Source organism: Ruditapes philippinarum, unplaced genomic scaffold (genome assembly GCF_026571515.1).
Source record: "Ruditapes philippinarum isolate M1 unplaced genomic scaffold, ASM2657151v2 ctg5278_1_1_1_1, whole genome shotgun sequence".
Classification (NCBI taxonomy): domain Eukaryota; kingdom Metazoa; phylum Mollusca; class Bivalvia; order Venerida; family Veneridae; genus Ruditapes; species Ruditapes philippinarum.
Window position 1 is genome coordinate 33,453 of NW_026856007.1, and position 22,098 is coordinate 55,550.

The 22,098-nt window shown below is 32.4% G+C and overlaps 1 protein-coding gene across 1 annotated transcript; it reads left to right on the top strand.

Moving 5' to 3' along the window:
* The first annotated feature begins 1,823 nt into the window (after nucleotides 1-1,823).
* On the top strand, nucleotides 1,824-11,400 carry LOC132745102 (interferon-induced very large GTPase 1-like). The gene is made up of 6 exons (XM_060733927.1): nucleotides 1,824-2,103; nucleotides 4,316-4,369; nucleotides 5,447-5,509; nucleotides 6,515-7,359; nucleotides 7,621-9,289; nucleotides 9,587-11,400. The coding sequence occupies exons 1-6, from the start codon at nucleotides 1,824-1,826 to the stop codon at nucleotides 11,398-11,400; spliced, it is 4,725 nt and encodes a 1,574-aa protein (XP_060589910.1).
* The last annotated feature ends 10,698 nt before the right edge of the window (nucleotides 11,401-22,098 follow it).

Genomic DNA, 22,098 nt, shown 5'->3' on the forward strand with positions numbered 1-22,098 from the left:
TTTGCCAAGTACTGGTACTGGTACTTAAGTACTACACCCTTAGTACTGATGCAGCTCTGTTAAAGAGTCAGCTCGAAGTTGAAACAGATAGGACTTTTGCTGGTTTTGAACTTACATATTCAAACTATGCATGCGCGACAGAACTGTTAAAAGAGAGATATTGCCAAAAGCATAAATAATACATGCAACAATGCAAGCATTGCTTCAACACCCAGCCCCCAAAAATACATTACATTAAATTCGAGGATTCTATGATAAAATGGAGACATACATTCGTGTTAAAATTCCCGAGAGGACACGATGACAGTAATTGGTTGCTATGTGACTTACGTAGAGCTTTTTACAACGAAATTAACATAAAGTGACCCGGATCATACACTTTCTGTAAGTGGAAATATACAAATCTACTGTACCATTATTCACTGGGACAAGAAGTACCAGGAGTTCGAACAGTTCACATGTGCCACGAAGTGGAATTAAGCGCGCGCTTTGCTAGGAAGCCCATAGAGCCAGAGATGACCGGTTGTATCCTGACGTAGCGTCAAAGTTAAGTGTTGTTTAAGAAAAAAACAAACTGTGTTTTAAATGTTTCAGGAAACACCAAGTATTCACGTATAAGTCAACCAAGAGATGCCAGAATTGTAACAGAAAGCACCACACAACTACATGTAAAATATGATAAACAAGATCAACAAGGAAAGGCGGCGTTCAATAAACGCAACCCCCATATGACCCAGCAACAAGAACCAATGGCAAGGAGCCCAGGCGGACCCCAAACAAAAACAGGACAGGGCAAAGACAGAGCACGGACAGGTTAATCATTAAATGATAAATAATTTGTAACTGATTAGGAATTCAAAGAAAATAATAATAGGCCCACAAAGGGGAAGGGGACAGGAGACCGGGGGAAGGTAGTCTGAAAGCGGGCGTAAGTCTGAAAGCGGGCGTATTTCTAGTGCAAAAGTTCTACACAACAAACATAACATATTAAGCTACAGTGATGTATTCCTCCGCATATCAATTTAGATCCGGGGTTTTGCTTAAGAGAGCAATGGCAGATGTTTGTTCATAGATATATGTAGGCCAGCAACCGTTCATAGATATATGTAGGCCAGCAATCATACTTTTGTAGAAGGAGCTCAAAGAAGTTATGGCGCAGAAACTCGAGCAGAAGAGCTACAATTACAGGGGGAAACATCAGAAACAATCCGGATATCTGCGTTTGGGGGTAGAAGTAATCATATGCAACATTTTGACCAAGCTGCAGTGTATCTTGTTGCAGACAGAAGACAGAATATACCACTGAAAGTACTGATTTCCCGACTATATCGACCCCTACAGATAACACATATTTCAAGTTTGCATTACCTTAAAGGATTAAAATTGCCACAACCAGTAACGCATGGCAAAGAGTTTGCTATTCCCTTGCTAATCGTAGCCGACTTTTACTGGAAAATTGTTAAGGACGAGACTATTCTTGGCACAGGGCCTACTACCGTTAAGTCGAAAATCGGATACTTTCTGTCTTGACCGAGCAATTCAAGAAAAAGTAGCAGAATGTTTAACAGATTCGGAACGTGATTATGTCTCACATATCAGAGGACATATCGATAGAACTTTTCTGGAGTCTTGAAAATCTTGGAATCACACCAAATGATACAGACCGGAAGTTACATTACGAAAGACAACAATATCAGCTGACGTTGATCGAATTCAAAGTTGAAAAGTACATGGAAAACTGACCACCCGGAACGACCTACAAATTATGATATTGTCCTTAAATCTATAAAAGCACAGTTCGAAGATTAAATAGAGAACACAATATGCTGAAAAAATATCGAGATGTCATTGCAGAACAAGAGAGGCGAGGGTTTATTGAAAAAGTTCAAGAGAAAGAGATCCAGATGACAAGGCCAATCCATTACTATCCACATCACCCTATTAAGAAAAATTTCCCAACTACGCCTATAAGAATTGTAAACGACTGTAGCTGCCGTAAAACGCCACACCATGCAATCCTGAATGATTGCCTACAGTGCTCATCCCCAATCTTCAGAGGAATGGTTCGGTTCGAGCAGCTGAAATTTGCTTTAGCAATGGACTGTACGCTACCAGACCGATTGTGAAACATTATCCACTCGAAGTAATAGACACATAGACAATAGAGACTGTGATAAGCAAAATGTTTTGATAAGATAGACTTCATTAATTGTCAAAATTATCCAAGGTTTTATAGAGAGTTTAGAATAGTTCACTGAAAATAATTCAAGACTACCCTTTCAAATGCCTTGATATTCATTAAAACAATCAAAGAGCTGTATACACCGCATCAACAGAGACTTTCAGATTAAAATAACGAACATTTCCTAATTCAGTAATACATGTACATTTCTATTTAACCAGATTTATACATTGATAACATACGTGCAATTTCATGTGCTATTTATTGTTTTTCGCGGCCGAAAGATGTCGTAGATTTACATTAATTTATACTTCCCCGCGCTACTTTGTACGTAAATAACGCTCTGTGACGTCATTATAGTTGTAATGATTGTTGTTATTATTGGTTTTACGTGCATAACTTGTAGTAAACCGAGAAAAGAAGACACAACGTTGTAGTACTTAATCAACTAATATACTAGAATGGAAGGCTTTAATTGGCCTTTTCACTGCAATAAGATATGAAAAGAAGATTAGAACTGATTAACTAAAAAGCCAAGATTTTCTTATAGCTCAATACTTTGCTGATTTTCTGATTTATCTTGCAAAAATGATGACACAAATATAGCCTGATTTCGTTATCTATGACACAAAATAGTCTGCTTCAATTACCAATGAAAAGGAAATGCAGCTACAGTAAACTGACAACTTTAATTTTATTGTTTTGAAAAGATCCTATTTTGTTGGTTCTGTAAAATTGAAGGTGTGGGGTTTTGTCTACTTTGTAAAATTGAAGGTGTGGGATTCTGTACACTCTATTTAATTTCGAGGTGTATGGTTTATACGTGTGGGTTTTTTGTCCGTTTGTAGCACATCTTAGCTTGCTTGACTGTTCTCAGTGCTGGATATAGTTAAACAAGTAGCTTGATAAAAAAGAACTTTGTTTATCAAAAGAGCCATAACCAAAATGCCAAAATCGATAATAAATGTTTAGGGAACTTAAACCACTACTTTCTATTACTATTTCTATCACTCGATACCTTAACCATTCTGTGACCAAGTCGCCTTTTATGTACACTATCGCTCTCAATTCTTCGAATTGTCGAGCTTAAACGCACTTACATAGTTTAATCCATAAGTACATGTTTTTTTGTCCGTGAATAGACACCTGTCTGTTCAGTTTTTAGCAGCAATTTTAAGTTTATTAGTGAGTTAAATACATACAAAGAGTGTTGATCATTTGTATTTTCTTTCTCATGCAAATTTGTCAAAAAGAAAACATCGTTACATGGCGGCCATCTTGGATTTTAAAGTCATATTGCATTTTCTACCTAGTCTACTAAAACATTTTTTCTATGAAATTACTATTATTGACCTAAAATATCAGTTTTAATCATTTTGATGTCATGCATACCTCAATTTTGTCATGTACAACATATATTGTATATTTTCGCGGCTATCTTGGAGTTTGGTGGCCTTTTTGGTGTTTTTTAAAAAGTGGATCCCAGACTGAAATAAAATAAAATACTATTTCCTGCCACCATACCAAGTTTTATGCTTTGCACAAAAGGCGCACAATTAGTTCACAAATTAAATTGTACCCATTTACAAAACCGAGTATGACTGCAGTACTCAATAAATATGACTCTAGTGTAATAGTAGGATTCAATCAAGAAGCGGACACATTTTGAATACCAATTCAATCAAATATCAATTTCTAAACGCTCTTTTATAGTTGTTTTTATTTCATGCGATATCTTTTAGGACAACGTACGTTCAAATTCAATTGTTGTATTTCTACGTAATAGACACACAAGAATTCAAAGTTTGTATTTGAGTATATTTTATTTGTAAACTCCTATTGTAAGACCCTATCCTGCAATAACAGACTGCAAAGATAGTGCTCTTCATTTACTATTTTGAAAAAGTAAAGGTCTTGTGATAAGTTCCAGTTTTAATTTTCAATTACAAATTATCTTTAAACAGATAAATTTCAATAACTATTAAAAATAACTATTATAATATTTCTGAAATTATAGTGTGAAAAGTTTATTGTTCTGTCATTACAATAGTGTACGCCTCTTTTGAAAACGCTTTATAATTTATTGCATGAAATGTAAAATACTTAACAAGTTATATTTTTTTACATGTGCAGACATCGACCCTACAAGATTTGATGACAACAAAAATGATTCTTCACAAAATAACGGTATGTTGATTTATGATATATTTAGAGCATAGAACCCGCTTTTGAAATTTATGTTTTGATTATTATAATAGTCTACTTTAGCTATATTTCATTGTTGGCAATATGAAATAATCAATTAATCGTCAGCTTCTTAAATGAAAGCACTCGGCAATCTGTAGTGCGTGTTATTCACTTTGATACATTCATTAAATGGCATTGTTGCTCAAATATTTGCAAAAAGTGTTCTTAAGGTGATTGTCTACATTTCACATAATTATATTATGCTTATCGGGGACAAGCATCCTAAAAGTAACAATTCTTCCGATTTTGTATTATTTAAAGAAAATATCTATTGGTTTCTTACATGTCAAATAATTTCTCTTAAGTTGAGCACTTTAATTCCAAATTATTTCAGAGGATATCAAGAAATATCACCGACAAGCATGCATGGATTCATGTGCTTCAGATGTTGATTAAAGTTTATTGATGTGGTTCTCTGTTGCCTTTTTAAGAGATTCTCAATATCAATTTTATAATTTTGTAAAACAAACTGCCATTAGGAATAAATCATGACTCCCTAGATTGATTTACGGATAAATGGATGGAAAATGGAAATACTAGGAAATCTTTTTCACTAGTTATAAAATGAATTAATTCATAATTATACATAAAATACTTCAGCATGTCACATTGTATGAGCAATAGCTTTGATACCTGCTAAGTCATGTATTGTGTAAACATGGAACTTAAATGCCAAAATATATAATTATTATATACCAATCTACAAATTGAAAACTACAACATAACTTTGATTTAAACTTTGGATAATCTTTGACATAATTACTTTCTAAAAGCAATGTAGTAATTGAATTGCAGGTTTCAGACTTAACTGCATGTTGAAATAACCAAAACGTATTTGAAATGAAATTGTCACTTAGCTGAAAACAATCAAGGTACACTTCTTGAGGGATTTAAGGCGATATTACTGATAGACTTAAAAAAGGAGATGAGTATATTATTTAAGGGGTATTGTGGTATCATCAACATGAATAATGAGAAAAGTTATAAATATTTCCCCAATTTTTTTTTTTTTTTTAGAAAATGACGATTCTAACCCTGTCGAAAATGACATTGAAATGCCGGATTCTGCAATGTCAAAAGGTAATAAAGCTGATTTTGTTCTGTTTAAAGTAATCTCTATTGTTACATACTATCATGTCATATTTCACCCACTACAAATAACTGTGATGCTATCAAGTAGTGTTATTATAATAATCTACTTAACCTTTTACCCCATGAGCATATTGCGAAAAATGGCAATTTTTCACTGAAAAGCCTCCTGTAACAAGTTCAAACTGCTATGAAAGTATGAAAAATGCTTCAATACTAATGAAACTTGACACAAATGTTGACTACACCATAGCCTTTGTAACGGCATGCTCAATGGTAAATTTCCTGTTACCATGGCAACGGGGGGACGTCTCAAAATTGCCAAAAATCACTATTTTGCACTGTTTTTTCATCAAAAATGATTTCAAAATGCCGCAACTTCTCAATGAATTGAGATAGAGTAAAAGGCTTTTCAGCGTCAGTTACCACCTACCCTAAGATCGACCTGAGGCCATTTTTAGCCTGTCACATGTCCAAAATTTTCTTGGAGATAAGGGGGACTCCGCCCCCCTTCACACCCCCGAAACAGAAGGGGGCGCATCCCCCTTCTGGCAACCCCCTGATGTAATATTTGGATGGGGAACGGCGCCGAAAAAGTGGTCACTTTTTTAACAACATTTCTCAAACGAAAAACAGTGTTTGGGGCCTAAATATGGCATTTTTCACTGTTTGAGGCCTCAAAAAAGGGGGATGGGCATAATGCCGTCGAAACACGCTTATATAAGGGAAAAGGTTAAGCTATTTTTCATATTTGGTAGTAAAAAAAAATTACAATAAATAAACATATCAAGACAAATTCCTTTTGACATAAGCAATTCAGATGATATAGAACTATCAAATTTTCTAATCTGTTATTTTCTGGATGGCCATGATGTATTGTATTTTCTGAATCTTAATTTTAATTGTCATCTTAATCCGTAACTTAGACGTCGTTCGCATTTGCTCTTAACCAGATCTGCCCAGAATAACATATAAGGTCAGTGGTTTTAATTTTAGCAGCTTCTACTGAAACTGAAGGCCAGACTTTTTACCAAATACTGCAAAGGCTTGGACTGACAGACAAATTTCCTGGTAAAATATCTATGCGAGATGTCATAGCAGTTGATCCAAACGAAAGCATTGAGCAGATAAATGATAAGTTATCATTTACTGATATTCCTTGGTTGGTTCTGAAACGACTGATGTGTGCTCATAGTGAATCTAGAGACATCAGAGTGCCAGAAGAAAAAAATAATGAAGATAGTTCTAACTTTGAGGACTCAATATCTTGTTTTTCGGAAATACTAGATGTCAATGAAGACATCAGTCCACTAGATATATTCACTGTTGTTTTTCAATGTTGTGATCCATTTTTGAAACAAATATTTGTTCAGAAACAATATCTTTGCAAACTTGCTGTACCTTTTTTGTATAGGAATTGGGACACAAACCAAAAGTACTGCCCAGTACTCTCTGTTTGGCCATTGCGTTCCCTAGCCATAGAAAGTAAAAGTAATGCCAATAAAAATGAAATGCAGGGTAGGGAAAGTGATGTCCTTGATCTTCAAACAAAGGTGGTAGCATTTGGAAGGTTAGGTCGCCCTCGCTATTCCAAATCAAAATTGATTAATAGTCTTCTTTCAGGTCAAGGTTGTAAAACGTTTTTTAGTATTGACTGTCCCTCTGGAATGACACCAAGGCAACTAAGTAATGGACAGGTTGAAATGTTTTGGTTGCCTACCATCGATGAAAGAAAGGATAGATTTCAGGATGCTATGACATTTTTTAACTTGAGAGGTGATCTAGGCCAAGACTTTAGTCAAGACATTTCATATTTCATCTCACACTTAATAGACTCTATTGTAATTATCATTGACTTAAATACAGTTTTGGTTCGAAGTAAGATGGTTGAAGACATTCTTCTTCAATTTTCCTCAGTCATTTTGATAATTGCAGACCCTTTAAACCGTGATGAAATTAAACGTGTACAAAGCTTACAAAGTGCTGTAATATCATCATCAAAATCAGCAATCAAATTACGAATAGAAAGTACACATAAAGGAACTGTTGAACAGAACGTGGTTGACATGCTATCAAGTATAACAAAAACAATTTCAAATCAGCTGAAAACAAATAAAACAATGTCTTTAGAAGACAGATTGTCAAGTGCAAAAGTAGCAACGGTTAAATTGGACGAAGATGATCCGGTTTGTCAACAAGGCATGCAGGAAGCTACTGTATTGATCAAACAACTGAGGAAAGAAGGTAACGGTGAACCTTGTGGTTTGAAACAACGCTTAACACCTGTCCATGGGAAATTAACAAAGCAATTAGGAAAACTTTTAAAAGAAAGAGAACGAGAGAGAGTCCGTACAGAAGTAGACAATATTGATAATAAAATTAAAACAGTGAGACGAGAACAAATAGAATCGATTACAAAATCTGTTCGATGTTTTCTTGACATTCTTATTGAAAACAACGGTTCCCCCTTAGTAATTGAATATTTTCTTTGTTGGTTACATATTTTTATTGAAAGAGAAAAGCGGCAAATATTACCCCGCTTGATGCATGCAAATCGAAGTGCATGGGAAAAACTAAAAGCACTTAAAAGTGCTAAAAATCAGGTTAAAGAGGAAATAGAAAATCAAGAAACTACTATAACCGATCTAGAAAAAAATATAGATGATGCATCATTTGCAGTTCAACATTTCTTTCGTGAAATAGGTCACATATATGAAGCTATTTTAGAACTTAAAGAAGACACAGAAAAATTGAGATTGCCAAATGTACACCAAATATCAAGTATTATAGCTCGTCTTGTTGCTCATGGACACCAATTAGAGCTAATTGATGGTGAAAGCTTTTATATGCCTTACAATTGGATAAAAACAGTCCTGCAAAAGGTTGACATATGTATTGAGTCCAGTAAAGTTATGACACTAGGCGTTTTAGGTCTACAAAGTTCTGGAAAGTCAACTCTATTGAACACGATGTTCGGATCTCAGTTTCCATCAAGAACCGGTAGGTGCACTAGAGGAATACATGTTCAGCTCATTCCTACAAAAAATGAAACAATGTGCAATTTTTCTTCCGTGTTTAGCTATGTACTTATTGTGGACACAGAAGGCCTTAGGTCACCTGACTTAAATCATATGCAGCATGAACATGACAATGAATTGGCTACTGTAATAACCGGTGTAGGTGATATCACAATGTTAAATATAATGGGAGAAAATACGAGCGAAATACGGGATATTCTGCAAGTGATTGTCCATGCCTTTCTGAGATTGAAAATGACAAATCAAAAATTAGATATCAGGAAAAGTTGCGCATTTATACATCAAAATGTCACTGACACGTCCGCATCAGAAAATATGGTAAGTGGATTAAGCAAATTGATACAGACTTTGGACGAGATGACAAGCGAATCGGCGAGAAGTGAAGGAATACTTGATATTACTACCTTTAACCAGGTTATTGAATTTGATATTAATAATCAAGTCTGGTATCTGAAGAATTTATGGCAAGGGAATCCACCTATGGCGAGAGTAAATAATGAATACAGCGAAACAGTAGAGGATATAAAATGCAAAATTTTGAAGAAGGCTTTGACAATGAAGAACAAATCTTACAAATCATTAAACGATATAATTGAACAAGCACATAGTTTATGGAAGGGTGTTCTCAATGAAGATTTTGTTTTCTCTTTCAGAAATAGCCTTGAAATAAAGGCTTATATGGAAATGGAGTCGTTTGTTCAGGCTGAACTTTGGCGGCTTGAAAGCCTTACTCGTGATAAATTAATACAAACTTCTCAAAACGGCTTTGCTTCATGTGATCAAAACGAAAAGTTGCGAACAGTGGCAGATGATCTGAAAAGCGAACTTGATGAATGTCTTTTTAATGAAAAAAACAAAACTGAAGCCAATATTGAAACATATTTTGAGGGAAATAAATATAAAGACATCATTATTCAATGGAAAAATATTCAGCAAACCCGTGTGACCATGCTTTGTGAAAAACTACAACAAATCATTGAAGAACATGTCGAAAAAAGTCAAATGAAAAGATCATTAGAAATCTTGACAGTTACATGTCAAGGAAAGCATGAAGAGGAGCTTAGAAAAAGATCGATGGAAGTTGCAAATCAGTACAAAGGTCTCCTAGATAGCGATAAAATAAATCAGCTGTTTAATAAAATTTGGGACACATTTCTCATAAAGGTTCATACTTCTCCAACAAGTACAGAGAAACGCAGACAAAAAATGAAAATCATATTTCGAACATGCCTTGACACTAAATTTTTTAGAGAAAATCACGCTTTGCTTAAGGAAGCTTTGAAAGAATCTGGCGATTTAACACCATTACAAAATGTGAAACAATTAGCTAACTCGTTTAGTGAAACAGGTATAAATAATACAGATATAAGCTCTACATTTGTACAAAAGGCAAAATCAGCAGTTAGATGGTCCAATACAATGAAATATGTCGAAGACAGAGTTAACCAAATATTTGCGTCAGTTGATGGAAAAATTAAAGAGCTTTGCCAAGTTGATGATGAAGTAACAGAAATGTCTGTTAACAAATTAATGCATGAGCTTGACTCTAGCATACAAGCAATCTTAACAGGAGAAAGTAGATTTGATTTCAAAAAGACATTTTATATAAAAATCTATGTACATGTTAGTAGACACGTCCATCCAGTGTTCGAAAGTCATAATGACAAGTATTTCAAAACGCATGGCGCTGCAATTCTTCTTGAAAAATATAGAGAACAACAGAAAATAAGTTTTGAATCTCATTTGCGATGCCGCCAATTTGAAGATATAGTCGCAAACCTTTTTGCTAATGTCATACAAAGTTTTGCAGAAGAATGGACATCTCAAAGTATGTCAAACAGAGTAACGGATGAACTACTGTCGCTTCTTCCAGACGTAAAAAATAGAGTTATAATTGAAATATGCAGTGATCTTTTGGAGGAAGGAAACTTTGAAAATTTTGTCAAATACATAGTGGATCCACATATGTATGCCAGTTCATGGATAACTGAAAAGGCAAATCAGTATCTCGATAATCCAAAGTTTCCTGTAATTGCTAGGACTGCATCCTCGTTGCTTAAAAAATTGTTCGGCACTGTCAGTTATTGCGTACAAGAGGTCAAAACAAAATATGATGGGAAATCTCCGCCTTCTATTAAAATGTGGTTAGAATCTTTTCAATTCTTTATGAAATCGTCTGATTGCTGTATTCCATCTGAAAGTTTCCGGAATGTAAGGCAAGAAACATCGTCTAATATACAAAATGTGGAATACTTAACAACTACAATTTTAGATCATTTGAGCAAATCTGAAGAGAAAGTTGCTGCTAAATTCAAATCACAAACGAGTCATTCAATAACATGGGCAAGTTTTAATCCCATATCCCGCATAATTAAGAAAATATGGGGATGCGAAGAACAATGCATATTTTGTGGAGAACCATGTGCAAAGAGTCAGGATCATGGGGACTCTAATCATTATAGTATACAGCATCGCCCTTCATGTTGCAGGGGTATTCGTAACTCTGACACAAAAGAGGCATTTTTAGAATCATGTGAGTTTGATATTCAGTCAAACAAAACACATAAGTGCTCAGTTTTCAATTACATTTGTGATGCCGAAGAAAGAAAAGGATGTGGTATAAACCACTTATACAGGGACTACAAAACGTACCTTCCAAATTGGGACATTGCACCAACGTCTGACATGCATGACTCATCTAAATATTGGATGTGGTTTGTAGCGACATACAAAGATGAACTTAAAAATCATTATGATTATAAAATTGATCATATTCCTTCTTCATGGAGTAGTATTAAAAAATCAGAGGCAAAACAGAGTCTGCATAAAATATACTCTGCTTAACGAAACAAAACTTTTATTATTGCCTACATTAGTTGCTACACTAAGGATGTAATTAGATTAAACAGAAATGTGCTTTAATCAGAAAAAGGATTCCTTGTCCAGAAGCAATGAGTTATTTTAAAAACTTAGTTAACGACATACTTAAACAAAAATATGAAAACAACATTTTTGTCACGTTTATCATAAAAACATCCTTTTTAAAAAGGTAGTAACTATAAATAAAAGAGCGGCAGTAGATTTAATAATCTTTAAGGACTATAAGATTACGTAAACGGATGCAGAAAAAAATTCTGAAAGAAAAATAAATATAAAAATGGCACTGCTGTCCTACTTGCACTAAAGAAAGATTACAGTGTACTTTTTTAGTCTCAAGATGTAGCAAATTTAAATATTTGATCGCAAAAGTGAGCTTCCCTTATAATGCTTACATTAGCCATTGATTTCTAAAACATGCCAAATAGATAACAAACACAAGTCAGTTTTTTTCTTTTGTCAGAGATAAGTTTAAAGTATTTGGCAAAAACAATCTGAACAAATTGTCAACAGTTTTTCATATCAAAGATGCGGGCAGGAATTGAATTAAATAATATTATTAATATGCATCAGCGATTAGGGACAATGCAGATATTTCATCATTGTTAATCGAAGAATATTACAGGAGTCAAAGGCGGATTCCAGGTTCAGAAGCTACAAAGAAAAACGAAATGTCGATTGATATATAAGTTAATATGTCAAACTGAAATGTTACTGTCCAAATATTCATCGTTTCGCAACAAAACTTAACGTACAAAATGGATAAACGTCTGACCAGTGGAATTGCAGTAAAATGATATTGGCGATTACCTTAAATCACTAAAGCGTCACAAGAGTCAAAACCTCATATAATAAAATCAGATATGCTAATGCCAATCACAATGTGCTTCTTTATGGACACTTGCCAAATGGCAGAACCAATATATACACACACTGTTGTTAACAGCATAATCCTGAAATGCATACCGAGCAAAGGGATTATCTTTAATTAAGTGTATGTAAGAGGTAACACTACACTACAATCTTGCATTAACAAGCTTCATTTGGACGGATCGTCAGTAAGTCATGTAACAGGTTTGGTAGGCAGTCATTTAACCGTGCTCTAGAAGTCTGGCACTTGACAATGGAAGTAACTGACAATATCAGACACATACGGTATCTTGCATTTTCTTTGGGAATGGGAGGTTAGAGAAACACTCTTTAAATACCTAGTAAGAAATTATGTAAAATAGATCTTTTTACTTAAGGTTTAATATGCATTTTCAAATAACGTTCAAAGCTGCATCTTTACACCATGACAATTTAACGTAAAGGTTGTTGTTTTTGTTGTGCGTTTTTTTATATATAATTTGCTGTTTTTGCTGTTTTTGTTAAATGTGTGAGGTGTAGGTGAGTGTTCGTGCGGTTTGATTTAATATGATATTTATGACTTAATAACGTAAGGTAATTTTATGACATAATCGCGTTGTTTATATTATGTGTAACATGTTGATGGTTTTGCTTGTAAAAGCCATTATATGTGTATAATATTTTTACATGTATAGTATATATGTATATCACATATGTTTTGTTGGTAACAGGACAAAAAATATGTCAACGAAGGTACTGTTACTGATACATTAGTTTCATGCCATTTCACATTTTGTCCTGTTACATAACATGTAATAGGTAAGTCTGAACTATCAAATGAAACAAATGCAATTGTACCTCAAGCATTTCAGCATGACATTACATACTTTTCTAAATTATTTTGGTTATGAAGAAATATCTAACATTTACTTATAATGAATATAAATTTGCTTTTCTAGAATAAAATAATTATCATTTCTATCATCAGAAATATTTAAACAATAGTCATAATGTTTTTGTGAACTTCATTTATAAAATTGTAAGACTACTATGACTTGTAATACTATAATGTGTATTTATATACACAAACTTATTATAAGTAATTGTTATGATTAATTGATGCACATAAATTAATAGGTACTTTGCTTAATAAGCTTTGATAACTTCCTGTTAAATTTTTACATGCTGTAAATAATTATTTTTTTATGCAAAATTATGATGATGAATAAATTGTGAAACTAATTGTTCAGGTATATAGATATAAGCAATCAGATTTGGTAAATATGTTGAATACTTTGAAAGAAGTGTCTCTTTTATAATTCTCCGAAATTATGTTTTACTACATTAATATGGTGGGCGGATAAAGCAACAAATGAGTAAAATAATGTAAAGCAAAAACAATTCAAAGTGATTGTAAATCTTCGAATTTTACATATGTATGAACATTTTGAAAATATATTAAAAAAATTATTAAACAAGGAAATGAAGAAACTATTTGACACTTACAATCCACTTAGATTACCAAATTGAGGTCAACATATGCAAAAAAAGCTTCTATTGCGTTAGTGACGCAGCAGAAATTTAGCGAAACATTATCTGCAAAATCAGTCATAAATCCACTTGATATGTAATTGATTACACGAAACTTTACTAATTGTATTACTCTTAAAATCTTAGTTCATTTTCCTAATTTTTCAACGGCTCATCAAGAGGCTTGCAGTTTATATAGTTTGATATCGAAGATTCCTATTGCAATGATTTCTCATAGGACCACTGAACATTTGATAAACTTAGATGACCACACATAGGTATCAAGGCCTGCCAAAGCATTATGAAAGGGTAGATTACATGTAGCACCGTTTAACGTTTACTAATTATAATAATTTTTTTATCTTGACCTGAATGATAAGTAGTTATAAGGATATACGAACTTTCATTTGAATTTCATGTTATTTAATTTATTCCTAAATTGTCTTGATTTAATATTTCTATATTTTTGCAAATGTTTTATTTATAATGGTGTGTAAAGTTAGGGTTAAGGTCTTATGTAATCTTGTTTTATTTTGTTTGAATTCAAAAACATAACAATATTAGATTGCTTATTCCGAAGCATTATCCTGATTAAATTGTTTTATTTTTCTTTGACTTATCCATTGTTCGTCACTTGGTGTAGGGGTATTTTGAGTTTTGAGATACAATTATGAGCATATATTTTAGAAAGTTAGACATTTGTATTTAATCATATTTTCTTTATTATGCAGTAGATATAATTAAAATATATATTATAGTCACCTTTTGATAAATAATTTATTACAAAAATATTTTAAAATCTAGGAAATCCTCACTAAAATTTTTAAATATGCTATGTTATCATAATGTGTGTACCTGTGGTTTGCAGAATTAGAACTCTGCTTACTTGTGTGTTTGTGCGTGTGCGTGTGTGCTCGCACGTGCGTGTGTGCGTGCATGTGTTTGTGTGTGTGAATTTTGTTCTTTTAGAAATTCATATCTTGAAGTATACTACTAGTATAAAGTATTTAAAGCTTGTTAGTAAATATTTCTGTATGTTAATCGGAACAGAATTTTGGAAAGACAGAACATAAAAATAATCACTTTGTGTGTTATTGTGTTTGCAAATATAATAATTTATGATTTTTGAAATATTTGGTTCATGTTTTCAAATCAAAATAACGATACAATAGAAACATAATGTCATTCAATCGACTACATCAAACAATATATTAAGATTTCATCTATTTATAAAGAAACATTTAAGACTTTAAATCAACGAATGAATAACAGCTTCCCTAGTTTACAACCAGATTTAACGATTTAACATGTGTTGTCATATGTTTTTGAAAATAAAATGTGTGTGTGTATTAAGAAAATTGTTGTTTTTCCATCCTACTGTTTCACTTTCTGTATTGTTCAGTTATGTTCACTGAAAAATACGTTATTGATCACGGCTGTACTTTACAAGAGCTAATGCGCTAAAGGCAGCAGTTGCCTGGACGTAAAGAAGCTTTTTTTCACCCACAAATTACTATTTGTGAAGGCTATGTTTTCTCATATGAAATAAGTGTAAGTTCAAGGAAGTTAACTCTTGATGAGTTCAAATACCACAACCGAGCATAAATAGATACTTTTCAAACTATCACTTTAAACTCTTCTTATTACTAGTTCCTCCTTAATTTGAAAAAAAATGTTGCATTTTCTATCTTTTATTGGAAAGATTAAATTCCGATTCTATTCAGACGAACACGTATTATCATGATAATTAAATGATTTCTTGTGTAATGCCATTTTCTACGACGCTATGTTCATCTATTTCTCGTTTTTAAGAACATTGAAATTGCAATGCCCTTATGGAAACAGTTTCTGCCTTCTTTACAGTACTAATTATTATCAATTGCCTGTATTTAAAGTCCATTTGTTTTGGCATACATTGTATTGAAAAGAATACTTTGTAATCGGAACCATAAGAAACCGGGTTTCTCGGAATACCTAAAAGTCTTGATATTCTGCCAATAAATATAAAATATAGTCAATAAAAAAAATAATAATTTATAAGGGTACAACATCTGCTAAAATATCCGAATATAGAATTAAGGTATATGGTGAAATCGTATTGCCTCTTGTACAATTTTGTTTAATTTGAAAGAATTTGGCTAATGAAAAACATTAATTTAACATTAAAACAGATAAATATCTAAATGATGGCTATGATAACAATGATGATAATTATTTGATTTTGATCACGGTGATGGTGCGGATGATGATGATTATAATGATGATTAACTGCTAACAATAACTTGATGATGGGGTTCTGATGATGATGATGTCGTTGTAATGATGACAAAAATATGAGTGATGATGAAGGAGTAACAATTGTTATAAACTGATTATGACGATGATGTTGATGACGACGACGACGACATTGATGATGATGATGATGATGATGATGATGATGATGACGATAACTATGATGATGATTGTGATGATGATTGTGATGATAATAATGATGATGATGGTGATGATAATAATGAGAATGTTACAATAAATGTAATATTAAAATGAACCTGTGAAAAATGCATAATAACAAAATTTATACGAGTAGACTGTTTTATCCATCAAAATTGGGCATCTGAACATATTCGTTGCGAACTATGAGCGTAGTAATATTCCCTGTTTATATCATGAATAAAATCAGCATATCACTTTTCTGCCCATTCCTCCAGTTTGTACAGTCGCAGTTCAATGTACCACATGAATTAACAATTAGCTTATTATCCTTTTTAAAAAAAAAACAATAATGCTACAGTATATTAGTGGGCGTCCTTGTATATTCCCTTTAAATCTAACTACACGAACTAGATAAATTAGAAGTACTTAAGTAAATTGTTCCATAATGGGAGTGCTGTAATACAAGAGTTATTACGTTGATAGTATAAAATATTAGACAAAACAACGATCGATCAACAGATCTCTCTATTTCCTCCAAAGGTACATAGCAATACAACAAGGGGGCATACTACATTCTAGAAACATTATGATAAATAAACAAACTTCCATTAGCACTTTATCAGACGGTGTTTCGATTAAATTATGTTAGGATTCATTGAGGTGTAACGATAAAGATATTTTTTTGGCAGGAGGGGTTTTTGAACTTAGATTTGATACGCACAATATTCATATGATGATAAGTTCTATAATATAGCAATATCAGGAAAAGGCTTAATGTTATTGACATATCATGAAAAGAAACTTACTTTGAAATCATAACACTGTTATTCTATGCAAAAAAGAAAAAAAACAATAGCACAGTAGTGTGTTTCAATTAACATTGATACGCTAAATATTCATGTGACGATAACCATTACATGTAAATTGATATAAATATGCATGCTTATGTGTACAATCATATACAAAGGACACATATGATCAGCAAGCAATAGAAAGACTGCAAGTACAATACATTTATTTTTATATCCAGTTATCATACAGGTGTACATATCAAAATAATAAGAATAACAAAATGATAATAATAATAACAAAAGTATCTTTTTAAGATCCTGTAACACAATTGTTTATGGTTTTATTTTATAAATATAATGCTCAAATTAAGATTTTTCAATATTGTAAGTTCCAATAAGCATAATTTATAAAGATATTACCGAATTTAACATTTCATATAAATAAAGGGGGGTAATTAGAAATTTATTTTCTTTAAATTCTAAGTCAAATTTTCCAATATGAAATGAATGCGTATAATATTATTGATTACATATAATGTGCACAAATATTTGCAGTACATATTTTATATATTCTCCGGTGTTTAAAACTTGTTTTATTTGCATAATTCTATAATTAATTGTAAGAGTGGTATACACACAGTAGGGGCCTCCGTGGCCGAGTGGTTAAGGTCGCTGACTTGAAATCACAGGTCCCTCACCGCTGAAGGTTCGATCCTCACTCGGGTCGAAATCTTTAATGTGAGGAAGTCATCCAGCTGGCTTACGGAAGGTCAGTGGTCAGTCAGGAGGGGCACCTTTAGTCTTCCTCCACCAATAAAAGCTGGAAAAAATCTGGGCAGGACGCCCTAGGATTGGCCGACTTGGGTGTCCGGTCGCCCATATGGGCTTTCCTTTCCGGCGGCGACCTTAGATAAACTCATTAAAAAAAGTATACACATAGGAACAATATCGATCACAAAACATACAGGGTCTTTAAAAGATACACGTCCGAAATAAACATGATTTTACTTGCATATGTTATTTGAAAGTAATACATAATTAAATGCTAGTTCAGTGCTTGTTTAAAGATCCTGTATGTTTTGTGATTGATATTGTTAATGTGTGTATACCACACTTGCAAAAAATTATATATGTATATATTTATGCAAATAAAACAATTTTCAAACATCGATTAGAATATGCAAAATGTGTACTGCAAGTATCTGTGCGCATTATATATAATCAATAAATTATCGTTTCTTATTGGAAAATTTGCCTAAGAATTTATAGAAAATAAATTTCTAATTACCTCCCTGTATTTACATAAAATGTTAAATTCGGTAATATTTTTATAAATAATGCCTATTGGAACATAATGCCTATTGGAACCAGCGCCACAAAAAAAAAGATCCTTTATATTCCAAGTAAAATTCATTCGTTTAAATTATTTTGTGAATTTACTTTTACTGAAGTTGACATATCATTTAAAAGTTAGATCTAATACGTGTAATAAACACTGTTAGATAAACACTGTTTTAAAATTTTAATTAACATCGCACCAGGTAGTATGACAGAATTGATCATTTATCAGACAACACAATATACTTTAAGATCTAGCTCAGGAAACGATATAGTACAATCGACAAAACCTATATCAAGCTTTATCAAAAACACATTTTCTAATCATAGCATGAACATTTGGAACAGTATACCTTTAAATATTCGCAATGTTGACAATTTGAAATGTTTTAGAGAATAATATATAAATAACACATGGGTTCGTGGGTAACAGTAAAAATATTATCCCGAGGAAAATACTGTTACCCGAGGCGTAGCCGAGGGTAACAGTATTTTACGAGGGATGATATTTTTACTGTTACTCACAATCCAATGTGTTATTTATTTTATTACCCCGAACAAAAATACTGCGATGATCTGAAATTTTCAACTAAATCTAACTGTAACAAAAATAAACCAAGAGTAACAATGATAACTTAACTGTCCTTACCTTTCAAGTTTTAAGTGTACTTTAGGCCTACTTGAGAAGTTTTCTTTTTCTTTTATTCTTTATGCAAGTGATGATATCTACAAATCATAAACATACAATAAGCTAGGTTTTATTTAGAAAACAAAACACTAACCCATTTACACGGTTATGATCTGTGAAATCTGATCCTTCTGTTTCCAGAATATTCTTAGCATGGTTTTTGACAAAATAACGATGATATCCTATGTCTGTCCACCATCTCTGTAACGTTTCACTGATTAAAATTGTTAAATAATCCTTTGTTGCATGCTTAAATCGTCTGCATGTTCCAGTTTGACAATTAATTATTTACATTGCAAGTACTTCCGTTGAAAACGGATGTTCACTTTTTGACTATTCAACAAAAAGATATTTTATACACGAAAAGCACACCAGGGTGCGAACTACTAAATTTTATGGGTGTCATAGATACTCCAGAGAAGAAATTGATGTCCTATCGGGGTTTAACGACGAAAATAAGAATGAATCGAGAAAAAAATGGCGGCCATTTTATTTCATTTTATTTAGAAAATAGACCACGTGACCAGATTTTATACTGTTAAAAAATACTGTTACCTATGTAACAGTACAACATTCATAGTCACGTGTTAACAGTAAAAATAACTTCCAGAGGCCTATGGGAAATTAGCATTACGAAAAAAGTGAGAGGTAATAAAACAAAACATATCGTTATGTTCATATGAATGAGGAATGAATGATGCAGTATAATATACGTTTCAACAAATTGTTTGTTGAGTGTCTGTCAAAAGTATGCGAATGAGTCATTCACTTTGATAATTAAGTTAAAAAAACAAATTGAGTTATCTTATTCTAGAAATTAACATATTATGCATGACTTAAGTCATTATGAATTTGTCCCTATGTGCATGTTCTGGTGTTTTGCTGTTCAGTTTGAATTTTATATTTGATGCTAGTCATTTTAATTATCACTTATAGGTCATTTAACAAAATATTAGTCAATTATTTAATTAAACCTAACCTGGGAGCGACAAAATGAATATAATGTCACTTTAAACACACCCGTGTCACAGAATTATTGCAGTTTGAGATAACGATTTAATAACCTCAAAATAAGTTATAATCATCTTATCCACTGTGAATCTCTTTTACTTCTGATGTCTGCTTTCGTGTTAAAAGATATGGCAACCAATAATAAGGTTTATATGTTTATTCAGAAAATATCATAAACTGGTACATAACTGTCAAAGAAACTGGGCCGGTACCAGTAACTCATATGTATGTTCACATGTAAATATGACTGATTTGTCTCCCATATCATAACAACTATTATTGTTCTGTTCGTTGGTATATTGTTTGTTCTCATATTGTATGCTTTGGTTGCTTATTTTAAACCTTAAAATGTACGTTTTAGGAAAAGGTTTAAAATGGAGTTGTCTTGCTCATCCTTATTGGATTCTTGTTACCGAAAACTTTCAGTAGTGTATGCATCTCATAAACCGAAGAAATTCATCACTACCCTTCCGACACAGGTCTTCATTGAATCATTTAAGTTTTTGACCTATGAACATTCCTGGATAAAGTTTTCTTCCTAGACCAATGTATTGACACAAATATTCCTATTAATTTATAAATATAAGCCGAAATATTCCAATATGTTAACTATTGAATTTCACTAGGCGCGCAGGTCCGAGGGGAAGAATTAGAAATAATATAAATTTGTTTGTGTTAGAAATACACAATTCAAATGTTTTAGCAATTACTTTTCTTACTTGTAAATACCCCATAGGTAGCCTTTTGATTTATAAGATTTCCTTAGCATGATTTTTTTTTTTGTGTTTTAGTCTATGACCAATTATATTCATGGACACAATGATAAACACATATTTTACTAGTTGGCTTACATGCATATAGTATATATCAATTTACATTGGGGATTATAACCAATTTGAGTAAAAAAGTTGTTTGCTACAATTATACCTCTGATATTTTGAATGATTGACTGAGAAGATAAGCGTCTATTAAGGAGGGTTTATAAAGTCTGATTTTATTGACCTGTCAATTATGAATACTTTATAGCAATCATTTAGATATTTAATGTCACTTCGGTTCTGTCCGTGCAGTCACGAAAAATTAATACGGAGCAAATAAAAGTTATGTTATGAAATGTTACACCAGTTTAATACATAGGCTTTGTCACATCCGCAATAGCACAGTTGGTTGAGTGATTGTCTAACATGTTTAGGTCAGTGGTCCGATCCCTACTTTTGCCATTGTTTAAACCTACTCTTTCTATATTTTTACAGTATATTTTGGTGCTTGCAAAATTGTCTCGATTTGTATTGTTTTTCCGGCATTGAAATGACAGTTATTTATTTTAATCCGGATGAAGTTTAAATATTAATTCTTCAACCGTATAAAGAGTTTATAGTTTACCAAAATAATCGTATAACACAATGAATAAATTATAATAACAAATCGAAAGAAATAAAAGACAATCGAAGCTTTGATAATTTTGAAAATATAAAAAAAAACATGGACCTACGCGGTCTCAATCTTACAATTCGGAAGAATTAATAAATTCATGAAGCTGAAATCGTGAAGTCACGAATTCGGTTGTGAATTCATGAAGATGAAATAGGAAATTCGTGAAGTTGAGATGGCCCTACCGGTCCTTCGTAATTGTGTGTGTTACTCTACGTGTTAATACGTGTATTATACGTATTATACGACTTCATCCCTAAAGAGCTATATAAAAAAAGTGTCTTCTTACGTTTGTACTTAAGTCGACTTGTATCGCTCTTTTGTATTGTTTATAGATAAAGTAGCGAGATTAATTTTAATCTTCGTGGGAATCAAAGTGTAAACAAAACTTTGGGATGATTAAACTAATTCCTTCATATTTCTTTCGGACTTAAAATATTGTTTTGTTCGGGTTACCAGACCCTAGATTATAACCTACAATTTTAAGGTCTGTCAAAAATGCTAAATTTTCAAAAAAATATAAACAAATAATTAGAAGTCCCATCAACAATATGATTTAAAATATTTTATTCATGAAATCGATGTAAAGAAAAA

What these genes read in the sequence shown, in the direction of transcription:
- LOC132745102 (XM_060733927.1), top strand. Translation starts at nt 1,824, where the DNA reads ATGCTGAAAAAATATCGAGATGTCATTGCAGAACAAGAGAGGCGAGGG. An exon ending in GGATTCTGCAATGTCAAAAG is followed by an intron (nt 5,510 to 6,514) that starts GTAATAAAGCTG and finishes TTTTAATTTTAG; the next exon opens with CAGCTTCTACTGAAACTGAA. An exon ending in CACACTTAATAGACTCTATT is followed by an intron (nt 7,360 to 7,620) that starts GTAATTATCATT and finishes ATTTCAAATCAG; the next exon opens with CTGAAAACAAATAAAACAAT.